The 21,700-nt window shown below is 40.9% G+C and overlaps 1 protein-coding gene and 1 long non-coding RNA gene across 7 annotated transcripts in view; one reads left to right on the top strand and one right to left on the bottom strand.

Moving 5' to 3' along the window:
- Positions 1–2,412: 2,412 nt before the first annotated feature.
- The window catches only part of SDHA (succinate dehydrogenase complex flavoprotein subunit A), a 31,408-nt gene continuing 12,120 nt past the window's right edge, over positions 2,413–21,700 (bottom strand). For 3 of the 6 annotated variants that reach the window (XM_083709378.1, XM_083709379.1, XM_083709382.1), the window contains 12 exons: positions 17,769–17,912; positions 16,749–16,913; positions 15,322–15,470; positions 12,461–12,585; positions 9,727–9,895; positions 8,916–9,111; positions 7,864–8,035; positions 7,260–7,378; positions 6,375–6,486; positions 5,069–5,199; positions 3,616–3,729; positions 2,413–3,405 (listed from right to left, as the gene is read on the bottom strand). In XM_083709378.1, the coding sequence (XP_083565504.1) occupies positions 3,319–3,405; positions 3,616–3,729; positions 5,069–5,199; positions 6,375–6,486; positions 7,260–7,378; positions 7,864–8,035; positions 8,916–9,111; positions 9,727–9,895; positions 12,461–12,585; positions 15,322–15,470; positions 16,749–16,913; positions 17,769–17,912 (1,683 nt within the window). In that variant the 3' untranslated portion in view covers positions 2,413–3,318. Of the gene's footprint in view, positions 3,406–3,615; positions 3,986–4,199; positions 5,200–6,374; positions 6,487–7,259; positions 7,379–7,863; positions 8,036–8,915; positions 9,112–9,726; positions 9,896–12,460; positions 12,586–15,321; positions 15,471–16,748; positions 16,914–17,768; positions 18,637–21,700 lie in introns of all 6 variants that reach the window. The other 3 variants (XM_083709381.1, XM_083709380.1, XR_014557444.1) reach the window with 2 other exon arrangements.
- LOC310830323 lies at positions 12,592–15,315 on the top strand. The gene is made up of 3 exons (XR_014557584.1): positions 12,592–14,201; positions 15,047–15,165; positions 15,199–15,315. It is a non-coding gene; the product is annotated as an uncharacterized lncRNA (long non-coding RNA).

The raw sequence follows: 21,700 nt of genomic DNA, 5'->3' as shown, positions 1-21,700 counted from the left end.
GTGAGAGAGGTAAGGGACCAACTGCTTAGCACAGCAGAGATGTAAAAATGCCACCTTTGTTGTAGCTGCAACCTGCACCTCCATAGAAAGGGAGGCTTCGGTGATTACACCCAAACTCTTGACAGAAGGCACTGGCGCTAATTGCGCACCCGCAAGAGATGGGAGTCATAAAGGAGCAAACAGTCCTTTAGGTAACCCAGTCCCAAACTGTTTAGGGCAGGCTTCCTCAACCTTAGCCCTCCAGATGTTTTGAGACTACAATTCCCATCATCCCTGACCATCATCCTAGCTAGGGTTCATGGGAGTTGTAGGCCAGAAACATCTGGAGGACCAAGCTTGAAGAAGCCTGGTTTAGGGCCTTAAAGATTAATACGAATGCATTGAGTTGGGCCTAGAAATACAATGCAACAACAGAAATGTGTTCAAACCTTCTGGCCCTCATTAGCATCCCAACAGTTGTATTTTTCACCAGTTAGCTTCTGAGCTGCTTTCAGAGGCTGCCTCACATAAAGGGCATTGCAGCAGTCCAATCTGAAGGCAAGGAGAGCAGGAGCGACCAGGACCAGGTCCTACCACTCCAGATGGGGCCTGAGCTGCACTACTGGCTACTGCCCTACCTGTGCCTCTCCAGACAGCAGTGAGTTCAAGAGCAGTTCCAAGATGTATACCTGGTCCTTCAGGTGTTTCACAAGTGTCCCAGACTCCCTGGGAGTTGTAGGTGGAAAAGAAAGGTAAAGGTGTGTACTATGAGCATATTGATGGCAACACACCCCAAATATTCAGTGACTTCCCCCAGCTGTTTCATGTAGATGTTGTGGAGGATTGGGGATAACATGGACGCCACAAGGCAGAGGTAATGGGTGGCACAGAACTCCCAGCTTTATCACTTAAACATAAAGCCAGCTATTTTCTCTTTCTCCACCAACCCAACATTGTGTAACATCCAGCCTGATGGAAAAGTTCTGGGAAACTCTCACTACAGTGTGAAATTTTGGTGGATCTTCATAAAAGGTATTGTCTTACTCTGAATTTTAATTATGCAGTATAAATAGCTTAAATAAAAGATAGGTGCAAATGCTCCATTTATAAATATAGCATTTTCTCTCTCCAGAGCAAGCATCTCAGAAAGTGTGTTTGGGAGGGTACCAAACCAATCAGTCAAATATGTTCTTCTCAGCCCTTGTGGTGTGGAACCTCTCTTTGGCCAGTAGTCCATCATGGTACAATATTGCAAGCCTTTTCTGAAGACATCATCTATGTAGCCAGCCATTCACTTCTGGTATTCATTCTCTTTTTAGTCCAAAACCTTCAGCAGGAAGGAGTAACAAACCACCAACGGTGTGCTACCAAGAGCCTCATATTCACTTGCAGTGTGTTCAAAGCTGAGTGTGGCAGTACCATTTTTCCTGATGTGAATCAGCAGAAAGGGCTAACAGTCAGTGGGCTTGATAAGCTGTCCAGTACATCCTAGATGTATATACCAGAGAAACAGCAAACCTCACTTATACATTGTATGCAGTTTTAACAACAGCTGTTGTTGTTTTTGTTGTTGTTGTTATACCCCACCCATCTGGCTGGGTTTCCCCAGCCACTCTGGGTGGGTTCTAGCAAAATATAAAAGTATAATAAAACATTAAATATTAGAAACTTCACGATACAGGGCTGTATTGGGAATTTATACAATTAAGCCTCTTTTTTCATAATTTCCCCATGAATTTTTGTATTTTAAGCTTTTATTTGTGAACTAAGACGTGGGTGGCGCTGTGGGTTAAACCACAGAGCCTAGGACTTGCCGATCAGAAGGTCGGCGGTTCGAATCCCCCAATGGGGTGAGCTCCCGTTGCTTGATCCCTGCTCCTGCCAACCTAGCAGTTTGAAAGCACATCAAAGTGCAAGTAGATAAATAGGTACCACTCCGGCGGGAAGGTAAATAGCGCTGCTCTGGTTCGCCAGAAGCGGCTTAGTCATGCTGGCGACATGACCCGGAAGCTGCACGCTGGCTCCCTCGGCCAATAAAGCGAGATGAGCACTGCAACCCCAGAGTCGGCCACGACTGGACCTAGTGGTCAGGAGGGGTCCCTTTACCTTTACCTAAGACATGTATAGCCAGAGACGTGTGTATAAAATATTTATGTTCTACTATTTCTGGGGTGTTCTTGGATTCTGTATAAAAGGGGACTCCATCCCCTTTTAAACATCTTCAGAGAGGCAGGGGTGAATAAAAAGCATGTTTGCACTGAAGATATCTGGAATTCTTACTCATGGAGAAAAGCCTTCTGGAAAGTAATTACTCTGCATATGCTAAAATTCTAATTACAAAAAATTAACCTGTGAAATCCAAGAACACACATATGTTGAACAACATTAATGGAGAAATTGATAGAACTGTTTCAGTACTGGCACACGCTGTACTTATATTCTTGTCCTATTTAATGTGCTGGATTTTTACAAATACAAAGTAAATACATAATATGCACACTTGTCAATGAAATTGGAAAGCAGTTGGGAAAACTTTGTTTCAGATTTTTCAGATGATACTGATACGACAGTACTGAAGCATCTGAAAGAATATCCATCTATACATTGTGACCCTTTTCAGAGACACACTCCAAACAAAGAATGCCTTACAAAGAATGCCAGATATACAACTTTCAATTCTCAACAGTGTATTATTCACCTAGGTAAAGATATTTAAGGAGAGAGAGAGCTAGATTCTTAAAATTTTTAGTGTCTGCCAACAGACAGAAAAGTCCTACCAAGCTGTTATGGATCTGCTATGATATTTGGTTTAGGCTTGACACTGTTCACAAGTTATAGTTGCAGCAACTGTGATTTAAATAAGTAATGTGAACTGTAAAATGTAGAGAATTATAAAGTTCTAAGAGCACAATCCAATAGGTAAGTGAACTTAAACCCTTTCATTTCACTGGGTGTAAGTACTTCCAACTATTGGATAAATGCTGCTGTTTCTCTTAACCACCATGCTGCATTTACTCTTTTTAATGTATCGCTCTAAGAAAGTCAATACAAAATTGCACAGTCAAAATAAAGGTAATACATATGAATTGCGTGCAGAGCTCCAGCTACTTAGAGAAACCTACAAACTCAAGCAGAGACAATATGAGATTACTTTGCTGCCTGAGCTCTGTATTGCCATGATATATTAACGCATGAAGCAATGGGCCAGTATACTAAGCTTCCTGGATTCTGCTGCAAATGAAGATTCTCTCAGACTTAATGCATTACAGTTGTCTAGTCGGAAGCTGCATGATGTTCACTTCTGTACCAGGAAACTTACAAGAAACTCAACGATAGTCACTAATAGGAACGAATAGCTGGTGGCACTGTTGCACAGTCTTCTTCATTGAGGGTTTTGTCGATTACAGGCCTATAATCCAGAGTAACCTGAAAAAAAAACCAGTTGTTTGTCTTTGTTAGAAAGCTGACTGCACAGAAAGAGTCAAGCTACAACTTTATTATTTTGCACTTAAAATTATTCAACCTGATTACAATCCAAATGAGAAATCAAAATTTCTTTAAATTGAGTTCTTTTAGTTGTAAAATAAGTCCCACACTATGCTGGATATACAGGATTCCTAATTTCAAATCACATACCTTCCCAGTCTTGACATCTACATAAGAGAGAGTATGCTTTCTCCAGTGCTGATCAAATGATTTCTTCTGCTGCCCTTGGATTGGTTTGGAATAGTCATATTCATCAATCCTTACCTAAGCAACACAATGTAAGAGTGAGATAATGGCAACAACCCAAAGCTCTGCTCAGAAGATGACACCAGCCACGTAACCAAACAGCCCTAAATATTAAAGAACATTCTAGTTTCTTTAGGAATTTACAAGAGCTAGAACTGAATATGGAAGCACTACCTATTCTTCTACAAATGTGCAACTCCTTAGGTTCTAGCTTTCATTACCTCCTCAGTGAAACCAGCTTTTTTGTTTTGTCTGTAGACACGCATTGCCTTATCTTTTACAGTGGTACCTCTGGTTAAGTACTTAATTCGTTCTGGAGGTCTGTTCTTAACCTGAAACTGTACTTAATCTGAAGCACCACTTTAGCTAATGGGGCCTCCTGCTGCTGCCGCACCGCTGCAGCACGATTTCTGTTCTCATCCTGAAGCAAAGTTCTTAACCTGAAGCACTATTTCTGGGTTAGCGGAGTCTGTAACCTGAGGTACCACTGTATTATATAGAGAGATGCTGCATTAAATATTTTAGCTACATTATAGACAACTGAAATGTGGAAGTGCTGTCCTGTAAGGCCAATAACTCTGATTTTTAAAAGGTGCTGATGGTACCCACAACACTCATTTAGAAGAGATGTCAAAAAGGGCACTGGTAGAGATATCTCCATGAGATTGTGGAGCAGCTTAGGCTGTGCTTCTTTCTTACAAAATTAATTACTAAGGTACCTCCAGTTCAACGTGTTGGTACGTGCAATTCTGCTTTAAAAATAAATTGGCTCATTGGCAACGAAATGGAAGTTGGGGTGTGACTGGGCAGAGATGCGCAAATTTTGCTTTAAAGCTCGTGTTTTTGAACCTGGCCCGCCCAACTCCCTTAATCTTCCCCAGCCCCAAACACTAATAATGTATCACACTGATTAATATGCACATATGCAGTCACATGTAACCTGCTGCTACAAATGTAAGCATTTGCAGACTGGAATACTTCTCCAATACCGACATTAGATGTGGAATAAAACAGGAAAATTCTGATGCTTCTCCTAAAACCACACAGGAAGATCTGTCCTTGCAACAAAGCAGCAGTCCTTTCAAGGTTTTTTTCTTTCCAAATCAGGTTGGGAGTACCAGGGGCAGCAGCACCACATATAAACCCAATATGTTTCAATGAGAACTGTTCAACACACTCTGGCTGCTCAGAGGAGGAAAGCTCCACGTGTCTCAGGATTCTGCACCTTCCTGGAACTTTGTTGCCACTATTTCCATATGCCATTCCTCTTTCCCCCTCCCCAGCCAACATAATCAATGTTCAGGGATGGTGAGAGCAGGAATGGGCCACAGGTGATACATAAAGAAGTTGTGCATACCTTATAATCCTCCCTAGCATGAGCACCACGCGACTCTTTCCGAGCCTCTGCACCATAAATAGTTTGTAAAGCACAGAGCATTAGATTTTGTAGTTCCAAAGTCTCCACCAAGTCAGTATTCCAGACAATACCTAAAGGTACAATGAAATGTTAGGGGCATTTCAGCAGTCCCAATATACAAATCAGACAAAAGCACAACTCTGCTTGTAGACCGAGGCTGCAATTCTATGCACTCTCTCCTGAAGTGAACACTCCCTTCTGAGAAAACATGTCTCTGGTGGTTTCTCGTATAAAACTTTTTTAGCCATGGCCTGCAAAGCTGTCTTGCATGCAGCTTAAGAACTATAACAATTGTGTCAGTGTCATGAGCCTGAAGTCTGTGCTATATTCCTAGTTAAATATGTGAAAAAATATCACAGGAAAAAGGGCAGCACTATTGTGCTAATTTTTCCTTTTTCCTTTTCTTTTTGAAGCACAGAGTAGACTCAGGACTTTGTAAACTAGTGGTTTTTAAACTGTGCTCCACAGACCTCTGGGATTCATTTGAAGCTATCCAAGGTTCCTCAGTGAGATGACCAGTAATGGTGCAATCCCATCTCCTGAATGAACTTGCCTACTGTTACCAGTCTGTCTTTGCAATGTGAAACTGCTTGAGAATGTTCTAGGATACACTCTTAAGGTCCCATGGGCCAGTAGCAAGAATGAGCAGGCCTAACCAGTGCTCCACAAGAACATGCTCCAGAAGTCCTAATCGAGAAGTCAATGTGGGAAGTGTTCCCTGAAGGTCAAAACTGTGAAAGTCACCTATATGTCTGGCATTTGTCAAACTGATATTTAGAAATGCCCTGCACTACACAAGCTGTTACCCTTTAAATATTTTCTTTGTGAATCTGTGGTCTCATTAATACTTGTTTTTAAGTCAAACAGACGTTGCATTTCTTAACAGCAAAGTTCTCTGGACTGCATATGCTGATAGATGTCACAATAAGGAGAAGAAGGAGAAGAAGAAGAGGAGGAGTAGTAGTAGTAGTAGTAGTAGTAGTTTGGATTTGATATTCCACTTTATCACTATCTGAAGGAGTCTCAAAGGGCTAACATTCTCCTTTCCCTTCCTGTCCCACAACAAACACTCTGTGAGGTGAGTGGGGCTGAGAGACTTCAGAGAAGTGTGACTGGCCCAAGGTCACCCAGCAGCTGCAGGTGGAGGAGCGGAGACGTAAACCCGATTCACCAGATTACAAGACTACCGCTCTTAACCACTACACCACACTGGCCAAGCTTACAATGCTACATTCAGACAGTCTACCTCTATCGAATGTCTTCAAATCATCCATGTTGTTATAGAGACTGCTAATTTGCTCACAACCTTCCTGTAGGACAGGACCTGTACGGAACACTGCAGCATGGGTTTGCATTGTCTATAAATAGAAATTGAGAAACAATACATTGATTGGAAATTCGAAGAAAAATTTAACCTCCTACAGCTGCCAGAATGTTCAGTTGTCAAAATCTGTTTGAATACACCCATATCACTTTCTACAATTCCTCAAGTCCATACTCATGTGCAGCAACACCATTGACTTCAGTTAAATCACCCTGGTGCCTAAGCTGCCCTGGCTATTTCTTAATGGCTCTATCACTTCCAAGAGAATTTACTCTGGGCTGCAATATGTAACCATTACCACATATCAGCACAGCCAGCCCGCTATCTTTCATAATCTGTAGAAATCTGATATACTCTGAATGCAACTCTACCTATACATAAAAAGGAAGTAGTAGTGCCTAGGTTCTGGACATGAAAGCAAATTTAACTTGAGAAGTGCAACAGCCCTTAGGGATGGAGTGTAGAAGCAGGTTCCATTTGCAGAGGAACATCCTGTTTGTATTCTGAGCACCATTTACTACAACCATGTGAAACAACTTAAGCTGAAAGTTAAGGAAGGTCACCTAGGAAGCTTTGCACCTGAACAGGAGTTTCAACCTAGGTTTCATTGGTGTTTGCCAACTTTTAAATCATGAATGGATAATCAGCCCCTCCATCTCGAAAATACCAGAGCACAAAATTTTAAAAAGAAGAAAATCATTTTAGGAAGGCCAGAAATCCAGTTTTCAAGTCAAAACATTATATATCTGTTCTAGCAATTCACATTACATGTTATTAGCCTAGCCTCCAAGCAAACCTTTTATATACCTTTTGCATATTAAGTCTCAGATCCGAAGTTCTTATGCTTCCATTGGCAAAGCGCAGTTTGTCAAGATTTGCTACAGATTCTTCACCTGCATTTGGTTTAATTGACGGAACTGGCTCTCCTAATTAGAGTAGACACAAGCATGATTCAGCTACAGTTAAGTCTACAAAAATTAGATAGCAGTCAGGGTGAGAGGGGGAAGGCAAGGAACAAGAGGAATATATTGCCAATCAGTAATTCAATTATTTCCTAGTAAAATTCTCTGTGCCTGCCCACCCCCTTCTGATGAATTTGGTAGGAAGGGAAATATTTTTTCATAGGCATTAATAGAGTTTCTTGACCTTGCTGGTCAAGTGAAAAGTTGTTACCAGTCCCACTTCTCCATGCAAGCCCCAATTCCTCAGCCTTTCCCCAGGGAAGGAAAATGTGTAAAGAGTGGCCAGCCGCTCCCTGCTGTTTGAAGGTGCCCCTGCTTGAAAGAGCAGCACCAACCTCTCCTGAGTAAAGGGCTGGTTGACAGCATGCTGGTTTGGGCTCTAACACACAAAGGTACCCAGCCCTTTCAAAGCCTTTCGAGGGAGATGAAAAACAAGCAAGGAGACCTACCAGGTTTGCAGGATTCTGCAATGCTAAGAGCACAGGCACGGCCAAAGACCACCAAATCTAAGAGTGAGTTTGCTCCAAGACGATTAGCGCCATGAACAGAGGCAGAGGCTGCTTCCCCACAAGCATACAAGCCAGGAACTATTTGATCTCTGCCGTTTACATGAGTAATCACCTGCCATTAAAAATAAGTGTGAAATCAATATAAGCATGCAGTGACTCTATTCATGCACCGCTCATATGAAGAGGGCAAGTGTGGTGACAGAGGTGGTGGGACCACGCATTTACCCCACTCCAAAGGTCACCCAGCTCCTCCTGTTCCTGGCACTGTTGTGTTCACCATAACTTCATGTGTGGAGAAGACTTCTCACTGCAGAAAGATCCCTGCATGATTTAGAACCCTGATTATAGTGGGTTCTAAAACCCCGCAGAGATCCTCCATGGACAGAGAAGTCTCCCCAATGCAGAAGTTAATGAGAGCACAGCAAAGGTAGGGACAAAAGGAGCCACACAGTTTTGAGGGTGGGATACACACAGTCTTTGTCACCATTTTTACTACTGACTTTCTTGTAGTCATTTTTTAAAAGCTGTTGGCTAACACAAGGAGTGAAGGTGGTGGTGGCAGAAGGCAGAGAGAGAAGGGAGAACCAAAGACCCACAGGCCGAATTGGGTCTGCCAGGCCTTGGAGGTTGGCATTCAGGGCATTTTGGGCTAACCAAACCTACGTTAACAAGGGAAAATGTCATAAAACATCATGATCAGGAAAGGTGGACCTGGTTAGCCCTGAATAACTGCAAATTCTTCATTTGCATTCCTGGCTTGGAGATGCGAAGGAAGAGCCAGGGCTACAAAGGAAGAATCTCCCTTTGCAGCTACAGCTTGAACTTTTAATCACCTAATGTCAGATGACTAACAGGAAGGCAGACTCATCCACCTGTCAAAGTGGGCTGTCAAGTTGCTATTTTTTCACAATTATATCAATCACTATGCAGAAAACACCCACCATATTCAGTTTAGAATACTTCCTATTTGAATATCACTTCTGGAAAATTACCTGTCCTTTGTAGTTTGTAGGAATACCTCCCATATTGTAATGCACAGTGGGCAGAACAGGAATGGGTTCTTTGGTAACATCCACACCAGCAAATATCATAGCAGTTTCTGAAATCCCAGGAAGACGAGTTGCTAACTGCTGAGGTGGCAAATGATGCAGTTGCAAGTACACGTGGTCTTTGTCAGGCCCACATCCTCTGATGTTAAAAGAAAAAGTGTTTTAAACACACTCATTTCCACAGTCCTAGCTAGAGGCAAACTTTTAAAGTCATTCATCATCTTATATAAGAAGGCAAACAAGAACAGCTCTCTTGGTGACAGGAACTAGCCATCTTTTTCAACCCACATTTCACTTTCTATTTACTAACAGTTTGTAAAGTTTAAATAAATGAAACACATTTCTTACAATTAGGACTCATATGTGGTAGCAGGTCTGAGGCTTGTCCATGTGCCCTACAGCCCCTCCTTCCAGTCTGTAGGTCATAAACATCCCTACATTTGTACGCACTCACCTGTCTCCTAAATCCCGGGAAGAACTGTATTGCCAGGACATGTTCAAGATGGTCTCAGTGAAATAATATTATTCTTTAAGATAGCTTTCCTTAATCCTGGGTTCCCAGAAGCTGTTGGACTACAACCATCCACCATCCCCAGTCAGCACTGCAAATGGTCCAAGATAATGGGGGATGTGGTTCAACAACATTTGGGGAACCAAGGCTTTAAGATACTGGATTGGTCAATGTTTAGAAACTGAGCAATCCCACATCTTCTTTAATATTTGAAAGGTAGCAGTTGCGGAAAACCAGACTTACCTTCCTTCTCGGATCTCAATAGTCATTGAACGAGACACAACATCTCTTGAAGCTAGATCTTTGGCAACTGGTGCATATCTCTCCATAAACCTTTCACCTTCACTGTTAATCAGAATGCCTCCTTCACCACGGCAGCCTTCTGTAATAAGGCAGCCAGCTCCATAAATACCTGCAAAACAAGCAGTCACTACATTACAAACTTTTTAGGGATTATATTTTACAGATGTTCCTCAATGTCATAGTACTAGAATGAGACACCAACATTTTAATATCCAATATAGTGTATGTACCAGCTTCAAATCTTGGCTTTGATAATCAATCAAGCTTGTTCATTGAATGGCTTTTGAAAAGTCAGCATTCTCTCAGCCTCACACCTGCCAATATAGGGGTGACAAACTATCAACTCTACAGGGCTCTTGAATACTGAGGATGTATGGGAAGTGCTTTGAACACCTAAAGCAGGATATAAATACTTCTGCTAGCAGAATATTGGTTGCAATTCTTCCTTCAAATCACTCAAACTTGTTCTCTATCTTTCCACAAAACACTATTTTACGCTTAACTGGAGACTGGTGGTATTTTGTTGCATCCCAAATAAATACTAAAATATGGCAGAGAGTATTTCACTCTCCTGAGACATTCTGCTGCTGATTCTAAGGCTGCCATTCTTCAGTGGAATTCTCTAGCGTGAGGCTGCCAAGATAGCAAATCAGAAACTAGTAGAATACTATAAAAATCAGACTCCATTATGATTTAGGTTAGCTTTCACTTTATGCAAAATAATTAGTGCCATTTTTCTTGTTATGACATTTGTTTGTTATTTTATTTACCATGAATGGCTGCTTTTGTGAATATGCTGGGCATGCTTCCACTTTTGTAGGGCTCTGAACAGAAAATGATAGCTGTACTGCCTTGGCTTTTAAAAGGTTTTTAATCCCAAAGTACACAAGCTCTCCATATTTACAACTGCCAACATAAGATGCCACCTTACGCACCTGACAAAACAAGTACTAGTTCACAAAAGTGTAATCTTTAGGGTAGTACAGAACTCTGCTACAACAGATTAACTTGTCTATCCTTTTGAAAGTTAACAGAATCTTTGGTGTAATAAGAGTAGGAACTGGCAGAGGCAGAGTTTCAATCTTGAGATATAGCAAGTGGCTTAAACTACTGTATATTATACAGTCACAAGGCTGCAGCTGGTCCAGAATATGGCAGCTCAGCTGTTGAGCAGAGCAGCCAAAGGGCCAGCAACAATTCTGACAGCAGTGCACCAGCTGCCAGTAATACAAGGTGTTGACATTGGTATACAAAGCTCTAAGTATACAAAGACTTTCTCTGTATGTCCCAACACACAGTTTATGATCAGAGAGAAAAGCTCTTCTCGCAGTATCACTGCTGTGGGTGGCTAGGAGGTTGCAAAGGAAAGAGAAAGGCATTCTGTCTCTGGAATTTCTTCCCACGTTAAAGTCTGGCAGTTCCCTTCCCTGATTTTCAAAAGGAATTTGAAGACATTTTTATTTGTACTGTATACACTTTTGGAAGCGGATAACTACATACAGGCAGTGCTGTTTTTATAACTCACATTCTAATTACTACATATCACATATGGTTTCATTGGATTTTATGTTAGCACCCTCTGGGCACTTTTCAGAAAAGAAGATCAGGATACATAAATACAAGACACTTAATAAAAACATGAAAATATTTCCAAATCTGCTTTACATTTGTACATTTACATTGGGGTTACGTTACGAGGCACTGAACGGCTTAGTGAAATCACATATATGTGAAACACGACTGAAAAAGACTGCAAACACTCTGTTCTGCCATTGCTCCACCCCGTTTTGTGAAGTTTTTGTGATTTTTTGAGCCACTTCTGGGTTCAGCGTGATGCACGCATGCATGGTCACACACATATCAGATGCGCCTAAAACAGTCACTGCCTGTATAGACATTTTTCTTAAAAGTTTCCAAGACAGTCATTATCTATAGCAGTGTTTTTCAACCACTGTTCCGCGGCACACTAGTGTGTCGCGAGATGTTGCCTGGTGTGCCGTGGGAAAAATTGAAAAATTTGAAAGATTTAAAAATGAAGTATTTTATATTTTTTCATATTTCTGTTTACTTACTATTTCATAATAAAGTAATTATAAAATACTTTCTTTGTGTTTATTTGATTCCTATTCAAGAGAATTACTTTATATATAGTCAATATAGGCACAGAGTTAAATTTTTTAACATTTTCTAATGGTGGTGTGTCTCGTGATTTTTTTCATGAAACAAGTGTGCCTTTGCCCAAAAAAGGTTGAAAAACACTGATCTATAGCTAGCCTCTTCAGACAACCATTTCTCATCTACTTTCTAGTAGGGATCTATTGTCGTTGTTTCTCATGAATATGTCCCTTGCATGAACAAGCTAAAGATGTATTATAATTTTTCATGGTTCTAACACAGTCAGAAAGCTATCAATTGCTTTAAGATTCAAAAGACAGCTCCAATAATCAGATGTACAAGCTTGTGTAAATCCTTTTAATCTGATGGAACAGTCATCCAAAGTACGTACCGCAAGAGAGAACTACTCATCTGCCATGAGAAAGAAGTTCAACAGCTGTAGGCTGCTCCAATCCCAAATGCCCACCCTGGATTTAAAGGTTTAATGAGGTTTAATTTAAAGGCTAAAGAGTTTCACAGTAACCTTAGTTGTCTGTAATGTTATAGAACATCATTTTACCTGTGGGATGGAACTGCACAAACTCCAAATCCTGACAAGGAAGACCAGCCCGTGTTACCATTGCTGTGCCATCTCCAGTACAGGTGTGAGCAGATGTACAGCTGAAGTAGGTGCGCCCATATCCTCTAGGAAAAGAGCTCATTATTAGTATCTGGCCAGTACATTTCACAAACACAAAGAAAATCAACGATTTCAGCTGCATACACTTACCATGGAAAGCCATGGCTAATGATTGACCATAACGTGCAGATTTCTCCTGATTCAGTTGCTCGACTATGCGAGCAGGAATAATAAACCTCTGTTATAAAAATCAGGTATTTTTGCTTTTTCTTTAGCTAATTTAAGTTGGTGGGTTAATTTTTCTCCCATCGCTATTTGCCACAGTTCTCTGCACCAACAATCCAATGTCAAATAATCTGCAGTTTTTCAATTTTTGGTTATCACTCTGCAAGCAGCCATCAATATGAATACTATTTGTTCCACGGGTCTCACTTTCTCATTTTGTTCTGCCCAAATTGTTAAAAGAGTTAATGTTGGTGTGTGATTTTTTTTTATGTGTGATATTTGCCATTTCTATAAAAATATCATAGTACATAACTGTGATACAGAAAATGGCCACCACACACCCTTGTAGATTACAATTTCTCCAACATTTTGTATTATTTGCATTTGCAGACATATTAGTGTAATGTACCACTGATGTAATAATTTTAAAGAATTCTCCCATGGGTTGATGATATTGCTTTATTTGATAAAATCATCCATATTTTCTCCCATACATTTTGTTCTTTTGCTACTCCAATATCACTCACCCATATTATTTTGAAACCATCCAATATAATTTTATCTCTATCAAGATGTAAATAAATGTTGGAGATTAATCCTTTTGTATTGGTCCTATGTTCCAAATTTTGTCCTGTTTAGTTTGTTTCCCCCCTTTTGCCCCAATCTTTCAACCATGATTGTAATTTGTTGGTGTAAAACAAAACATAGTCCCTGGTTTGGGCACAAGAACTGTGGTTTGTTGCTCCCACATGCTAACTGGGAACAGCAATCTGCACATTCACTGTAAACTAGACAGGAGGAATCTCTGGATTCCTGTAAAGCAGGCATGGCCAAACTTGGCCCTCCAGATGTTTTGGGACTGCAATTTCCATCATCCCTGACCACTGGTCCTGTTAGCTAGAGATGATGGGAGTTGTAGTCCCAAAACACCTGGAGGGTGAAGTTTGGCCATGCCAGCTATAAAGCAATTCCCTCTTCAGCCACATCCACCTACACCTGATGCCACGGCCAGCACTAGACACAGGGGATACAAAGACACAGCTGCAAAGGATCAAAGGATAAAGACTACATTCCCAACTGTTTCTCTGCAAGAGCAGCTTGCAGTTACCACCTTTTAAATATGCACCAGCTGGCCTGGGAAAACTACAGCACTCCTTCCTTCCCATTCCCTTCTAACTCAATGTGAGTCATTAGAATAAAAATACAATTAAGCAGAGGTAATTTCTTTTTTGTTATCTTTAACAGGGCTACAAGTTTAGGAAGATTATATATTGTATGAAATTCCTACTTTAAAGTGTAAAATATTCTTAGAGTAAAAGTCTGACTTCATAATCTTTTGTAAGCAGCCCCCATCTCTGCATTCCCTTTCATCTTTGCCAACAAAGTGTTGGGAGCATATGTTTGTTGACATGAAGTCTGATTTCCCCCTCATATTCAACAGGAAAAGGGAAATACCGTATTTTTCGCTTGATAACACGCACCTGACCATAACACGCTCATAGTTTTTAGAGGAGGAAAACAAGAAAAAAAAATTCTGAATGAAACAGAACATCATTTTTGTGCTTCATGCTGTGGCCACAGACATGTGATTTGATGGTGAGTTTGGGGTGACCCAATGCAAAAATCCTGAGAATCCATGTGGATCCATGCTTTGTAACCACGTTTTTGCACCACTGTGGCCCCAGGCTACAGTGGGTGCATGATTTTTTTGGTGCAGGCTGTAGCCATGGACATGCTATGTGATCTGAGGGTGAATTTGGGGTGACCCAGTGCAAAGATCCGGGGGATCCATGTGGATCCATGCTTTGTAACCACGTTTTAAGTGGGGAGGGAAGGAAAAACACAGAAGGGACAAGGAGCACGAGAGGGGTGTGCGGAGAAGCAGCTGGCTAACAATGCAGGAGAGGGGTTTATCGGGAGGGAGGAAAGGAAGGCAAAAAATTTTCCCCACCTACCCACCCAAGCCAGCCCCCCCTCTCTCTTTCTCTCTCTCTCCCACCTGCATATTCTGGCTGCCTGTGATGCTGGACGCAGCAGCAGCAGCGGAACACGGAGAGGAGGAGGTGGTGGCTGTCGGCTGCGCTCCTAGCGAAAACAGTGGGCAGTAAGACCCTGAGGCAGAATGCAGGAAAGCAGCAACCTCCTCTTTTTAGCCTTCCCTCCTCCGTGATCTGATTTTTGCCCCGTACTTGGGCCAGTCGGCTCCAGGGACCACACATTTGCTCAATAACACGCACAGACATTTCCCCTTACTTTTTAGGAGAAAAAATGTGAGTGTTATAGAGAGAAAAATACGGTAAGTGCTTAACGGGGAGGATGCAAGGCTCACAGTCTTAAGGGCAGGGAAAATAACCCAAAGGGAGGAGGGTTTGGAGGCTTCTCAATTAGTGTTGGTGGAAGCATACTCTGTGTGTGTGTGTGTGTGTGTGTGTGAGAGAGAGAGAGAGAGAGAGGGGGGGGGGGAGAAAAGGATGACAGCAATAGACTCCTCCCTGATCTAGCCCAAGGCCAGAAAGACAGACAATTCCAGGAAGTACATTCACATATCATCAGTATGAACAGCTCATTAATATTACCCAGTGGCAATAATCGTATTTTTTGCTCTTAAACGATGTATGGTTCCATCTTCTATACAAAGTGCAATAACACCACAACATTCTCCATTTTCCATAAGGAGGTCAAGGGCAAAATATTCCACAAAGTAACTCGTATCATATCGAAGAGACTAAACGGGGAGAGGGGAAGAAACATGTATTATTATTATTATTATTATTATTATTATTATTATTCAACAACATTAGGTTTTTGGGGTACTCTATGAGACTGTAACCCTGGAAGCAAGTCTTTACTAATTTTAATTTGTCAGAACCAACCTATTTTAGGCAGTTCATAAATATCACTCCAGTATGATAATTCCATTAGTCAGGGATGATGGGTTCAATAATGCATGGAGAAGAAAACATGGGTGACTCCTTTCCTTGTGGATTACCTGTGCCAGGAAATGGACAGGAAGAATGCATTGGTTATGGTTATTTTTGTAATTTGTGTGTAATTTGGTACTTGTGTTTTTTGTGTGTGTGTTTTCTTGTTTTATAAATAAATATATTTTTTTAATAAAAAAAATTTAAAAAAAAGAATGCATCTTATGCTTGCTTTTTTGATATTTTAAATTTTGTAGTATACTACCTTCAGGGTGGTCCCCAATAGCATAAAAGGCAGCTTATAAAATATTTTTTTAAACAACGCCATTTGTCAATGAAACATAGAAAAACACATATTGTGTTGCACGATTCATGAGTGCTGCTGTATCTAGAAATGCACACTGTGACATTAACATATGAGAGTGCTGGAGGTGAAATAGTTAAACAAGTTACCCAATCAGAACCCAGGGGGTGGAGTCAGAGGGCCTATAAAACCAGCTCTGGGAGGGGTGGAAGGAGGAGTTCTTTGGGGGTTGGGTGGGTGGTTGGAGTGGGAGTAAATTGGGATAGAGTCTGTGGGTAGGTTGAGTTAGTGTAGTGAAAAAAGATGAGTCAGGAACAGTTAGGAACCAGGAAGACAAGGAAATATCTGAGAGGTGGTTTAGTGAGTGAGAGCAGGTAGCAGAAGTTATAGGTCTGTCTGGATAGGCACCCCATGACTGTAATGGACCGATACGGTTTATGAATCCACACGCTGGTTAAATTGCAATAAATAAACAGAGGTTTATGTTCCAATTTAACCCTGACTGGACTCAGTATTGTACCAGGTAGGGCCTGGGTGGTGGCAGCGAGAAATAAAGCGGTGGCACAGGGATCAATAGATGGTGAAACGTCCAGGGACCCTGTGTGATTGCCACACATGCCTCCTGTTTGTTTTGTCTGACTGCAGAAGACACATGGATGTGCTGGCTAAGAGTTTTTCTGAATCAGTTACTGATAGGAGTGCAACTATCAATTTCAAAAGTGATCCTACTAATTAAATTCAGTGATCTTGATTCCCTGCCCCACCAGCATCTTCTTACCCGACCATACAGTGTGTGCAGCAGAGAGTGGCCTGTCCTATCAGCCACACAACAGCATCGATGAGCTTGTCCCCCTTTCCCAAACTTTAGGCTCTGTCCTCCAAAGGCACGCTGATAGATCTTCCCATCTTCTGTCCTGCTAAACGGCATGCCATAATTCTCCAGCTAAGGAATCCAAGTGGAACTTATTAGCCATTTAACCATCAGCATGAAAACAAGGAAAGTCTGCTTTACACATATTTCAATTTTAGAAAGAATCTGCCATGTGAAAACAAAAAAGTTAACTTAGGCTAAATAAACTTTTGATTTGTACACACTGCGTCCTAGTTTCAAGAATCTGGCTTATGAACATTTGGGAACTTCCTAAAAAATTGGGGGAAATTAACTAGATTAGAGCTGTTCGACAGTGGAATTTGCTGCCAAGGAGTGTGGTGGAGTCTCCTTCTTTGGAGGTCTTTAAGCAGAGGCTTGACAACCATATGTCAGGAGTGCTCTGATGGTGTTTCCTGCTTGGCAGGGGGTTGGACTCGATGGCCCTTGTGGTCTCTTCCAACTCGATGATTCTATGATTCTAGATCGAAGCAGGAGACCTCCATCAGTTAATGTGAGTTGTGTGCATTCTCCAAGCCACTGAAAGAAACTCCTCCCTCTGGAACAACTTTGTTGAGGCTCAGTATATCCTCAGGGAAGTTGGCAGTGTCAGCATATTCACAGCTGTAATGCACCCTATAACAATTTGCCAGAGCACCACATTCTGTAGAATGAAGTAATACTGTGCCATCTGACCTTACTATGAAGCAATAGAGTTCTGGAGCAGTTTACAGAATCAGAACACGCAAATACAATGAAACAGTGCAATCTTCACTATGAGAAAACTTAGAAAACTGGTTTCTCCTACAAAGAAAAAAATGGTTTTGAACATACCTCAAGAGGAGGTTTGTTCATTTTTCACAACTGCTATAGTAGTCAGTCATGAAAGAGTATTTCAGAAAGACTCATTTTATATGGTACTACTTATACCTCGATAACTGAAGCAGGAGCCTGTTCTGTCATATAATGAATTGCATCCTGGTCTCCCAGCCAATCAGAGCCTTTCACAGTATCATAGAAATGCCATCTCCAGTTATCTTCTTCCATATTCCCCAAAGCAGCATTGATTCCTCCCTGGAAATTAAAAGCAAACATTTGCTCAAATGCAATACTTAGCAATCAGTTCCTTTATAGTTTAATCTAGGTATGGCATTCGTTTTATCCATGGCTTCTTCCAGCATCTCATTCAGTGCTTTATCACCAAGCAGTTTACGGCCATAGTACTGGAAAGGTTAATCTTGCAGCCTGCATCCAGGTTCAGTGTTTCAACCACATCATTCTCCTTATTGCTCCATTAAGACTGCAATGGGTGCACGGCTCCTTAAGTACATCTTCTTCCCTGAAGCAGGCATTGCGCACAATTTTTAGACATGTCCCTAATTCATTAGAAGAGATGCCATTCCACTTTGAGAGTCTTCTTAAATACCTCATGTAAACATAATGACTCAATTTGGCCCTCAAGACCTGGGATAAACCTCTTGACTAAAGGTCAGGAGTGGGAGTGGGACAGGCAGACTGACCTTACCCCAGTTCCAAAATAGTTACAGCTCTAGCAAGAGAGTGCTGCTTTAAGGCAGAGTGCTTCTTTATTGAACCACTCACTGTCCTCTCTGTGTAAACAGAGGACTGAAAGTCTGTGTCCTCTCTAGCCAAGAGATCATCTGATCATTGGGTCTTCGGTTCCCCCACAGCTTGGATGATGGGGGCAGTTCTAAGTGTTGCATCCCCAGTCGTTTGCGCTTAGGAACTTGCAGCATCCTGCTCAGAATTGTTTTCCTCTTTTCTTATCTGTGGGAACCTTCATTTTTTTTTTTAAATATTTTTATTAATTTTAAGAAATACAGAAAAAAGAATAAAGGATAGTTATAAGAAAATAGAATAGAAGAATAACAAATTTCCATGTTCTTTTTCCATCCAATCTAAAGGACTTCCCCGCATCCTCCAAACCCTGCGTTCCCTGTCATATAAAACATCAGCAATTTGTTAACTTATTTCAAAACTTATTGTATCTTCCATTTTATCATGTTCCCTTATTTCAATTTTACTATAACCCAATTCTTGTATGCTTTGTATTAAACACAATAAAGTTATTTCGTTATTTTTCCTCTAAATTCTTGTGTCTTAATTTTCATTTCATTAACTTACATTTGCTGAAGCTAGAGTTTCCTGAAAGGTGCATTTTTTTTAACATTCATACAGCTTATAGTGTTTTTTCAAATAGTCTTTAAACTTTTTCCAGTCCTCCTCAATTGTTTCTTCTCCCAAGTCTCGGATTCTGCCAGTCATTTCAGCCAATTCCATATAGTCCATCAACTGTGATTGCCATTCCTCCAGCGTGGGTAAATCTTGTGTCTTCCAGTATTTTGCAATCAGGATCCTTGCTGCTGTGGTAGCGTACATGAAAAAAGTTCTGTCCTTCTTAAGCACTCTCTGGTCTACCATGCCCAGAAGGAAGGCCTCTGGTTTCTTAGGTAAGGTAAATCTCAGTACCTTTTTTAGTTCATTATGGATCATTTCCCAGAAGGCCTTCACTTTCGGGCAGGTCCACCAGAGATGAAAGAATGTCCCTTCCGCCTCTCCACATTTCCAACATTTATTGTCAGACAGATGGTATATCTTAGCTAGCTTGACTGGGGTCATGTACCACCGGTATACCATTTTCATAATATTTTCCTTCAAGGCAGTGCATGCCGTAAATTTCAAACCGGTGTTCCATAACCTTTCCCAGTCTACAAACATAATGTTGTGCCCCACATCCTGCGCCCATTTTATCATGGCGGATTTGACTGTCTCATCCTGTGTATTCCACTTAAGCAGCAAGTTATACATTCTCGAAAGTAGTTTACTTTTTGGCTCTAACAATTCAGTCTCTAGTTTCGATTTTTCCACCTGGAATCCAACCTTTTTATCTATTTTAAAGACCTCCTGAATTTGCGCATAGTGCAGCCAGTCTCGTACCTTAGTTTTCAGTTTTTCCAAGCTCAGCAACCTCCAATTGTCTCCAATTTTTTCAATTATTTCCCAATATTTAGGCCAATGGGCCTCCATGTTAAGTCTCTTACGTGCCTTGGCCTCCACCGGTGAGAGCCACCTCGGAGTCTTACTCTCCAATAAGTCTTTATATTTTGTCCAGACCATCAGAATTGCTCTTCTGACAATATGATTTTTAAACAATTTGTGCACTTTGACCTTGTCATACCACAAATATGCATGCCACCCAAACGCATTGTCAAACCCTTCCAGATCTAGGACGTCAGTGTTCTCCAATAAAATCCAATCTTTCAACCAGCAGAAGGCTGCAGATTCATAATATAACCTCAAGTCTGGCAGGGCAAACCCCCCTCTTTCTTTCGCATCAGTTAATATTTTAAACTTTATTCGGGGCTTTTTGCCCTGCCAAACAAACTTAGAAATATCCTTCTGCCACTTTCCAAAACATTCCACCTTGTCCACGATCTGTAGGGCCTGAAACAAAAATAACATTTTCGGCAGTACATTCATCTTTACAGCAGCTATTCGGCCTAACAAGGAAAGTTTCAATCTTGACCATATTTCCAAATCTCTTTTGATTTCTGACCAACATTTCTCATAGTTATCTTTAAACAAATTCAAATTTTTGGAGGTCAGATACACCCCTAGGTATTTTACTTTTTTAACCACATTCAACTCCGTTTCTTTAGAGAACTCATCTGTTTCTGTAACTGTCAAATTTTTTGCTAAAACCTTGGTTTTTTGCTTATTTAACTTAAACCCCGCCACCCGACCAAAGTCAGAAATTAATTCTAACACTCTTTTAGTACTAGAGACTGGTTCCTGAAGTGTTAATACCAAGTCATCTGCAAATGCTTTCAATTTATATTGTTTCATTCCGACCTCAATTCCCTGAACCAACCGGTCCTTTCTAATCATGTTTAGCAACACCTCCAGAACTGAGATGAACAATAGTGGGGATAGGGGGCACCCCTGACGTGTCCCTTTTTCAATTTTAAACTCCTCTGTCACCACATTGTTTACTATCAATTTAGCTTTTTGTTCTGTGTAGATTGCTTCTATGCCATTTTCAAACCCCCGCCCCACTCCCATCCCTTCCAAATTTTTCTTCATGAACATCCAAGAAATATTATCAAAGGCCTTCTCTGCATCAATAAAGATTAAAGCCGCTCTAGTGTTAAGGTTTGTTTGTAGAAGTTCCAAAATGTCAATAATGTTTCTTGTGTTGTCAAACAAATGCCTACCAGGGAGAAAGCCAGCCTGGTCCTTATGGATCACTTCATTTAATACTTTTTTAAGTCTACTTGCCAAAATATCTGCAAAAATTTTATAATCCACATTTAGGAGTGAGATGGGGCGGTAATTCTTAAGTTGAGTCTTTTCAGTTTCTAGTTTAGGTATCAATGTGATGAAAGCTTCTTTCCACGTTTCCAGTGCCTTCCTTCCCTCCATAATCTGGTTACAAACCTCCATCAAGGGTTGTATCAAATAGTCCTTTAAAACTTTATAATATTTGGAGGTTAGGCCATCAGGGCCTGGAGACTTGCCCAATTGAAGATTTTGAATGGCACTTTCAATTTCTTGCTGTATGATGTTGCAGTTCAGGTTTGTTCTCATTTCCAGGGGTATTTTTTGTAATCCATTAGTTTTAAGAAATTGATCCACCTCGGAAGCTTTTTGCGGCCCTTGTGAGTAGAGTTCTTTGAAGTACCTCTGGAAACACTTTCTGATTTCCTCGGGTTTCTGAACCATTCTCCCTTCAATCTCTATTTTTGTAACTGTATTAAGCTTTTGTCTCTTTTTCAACTGCCAGGCTAGCAGTTTCCCACACTTATTCGCCGATTCAAAGGATCTTTGTTTCATTTGTTTAA

The sequence above is a fragment of the Podarcis gaigeae genome (genome assembly GCF_964106915.1).
Source record: "Podarcis gaigeae genome assembly, chromosome: 13".
Taxonomy (NCBI): Eukaryota; Metazoa; Chordata; class Lepidosauria; order Squamata; family Lacertidae; genus Podarcis; species Podarcis gaigeae.
The sequence above is the reverse complement of the archived record's forward strand: the minus strand, read 5'-3'. Positions and strand labels throughout refer to the sequence as shown.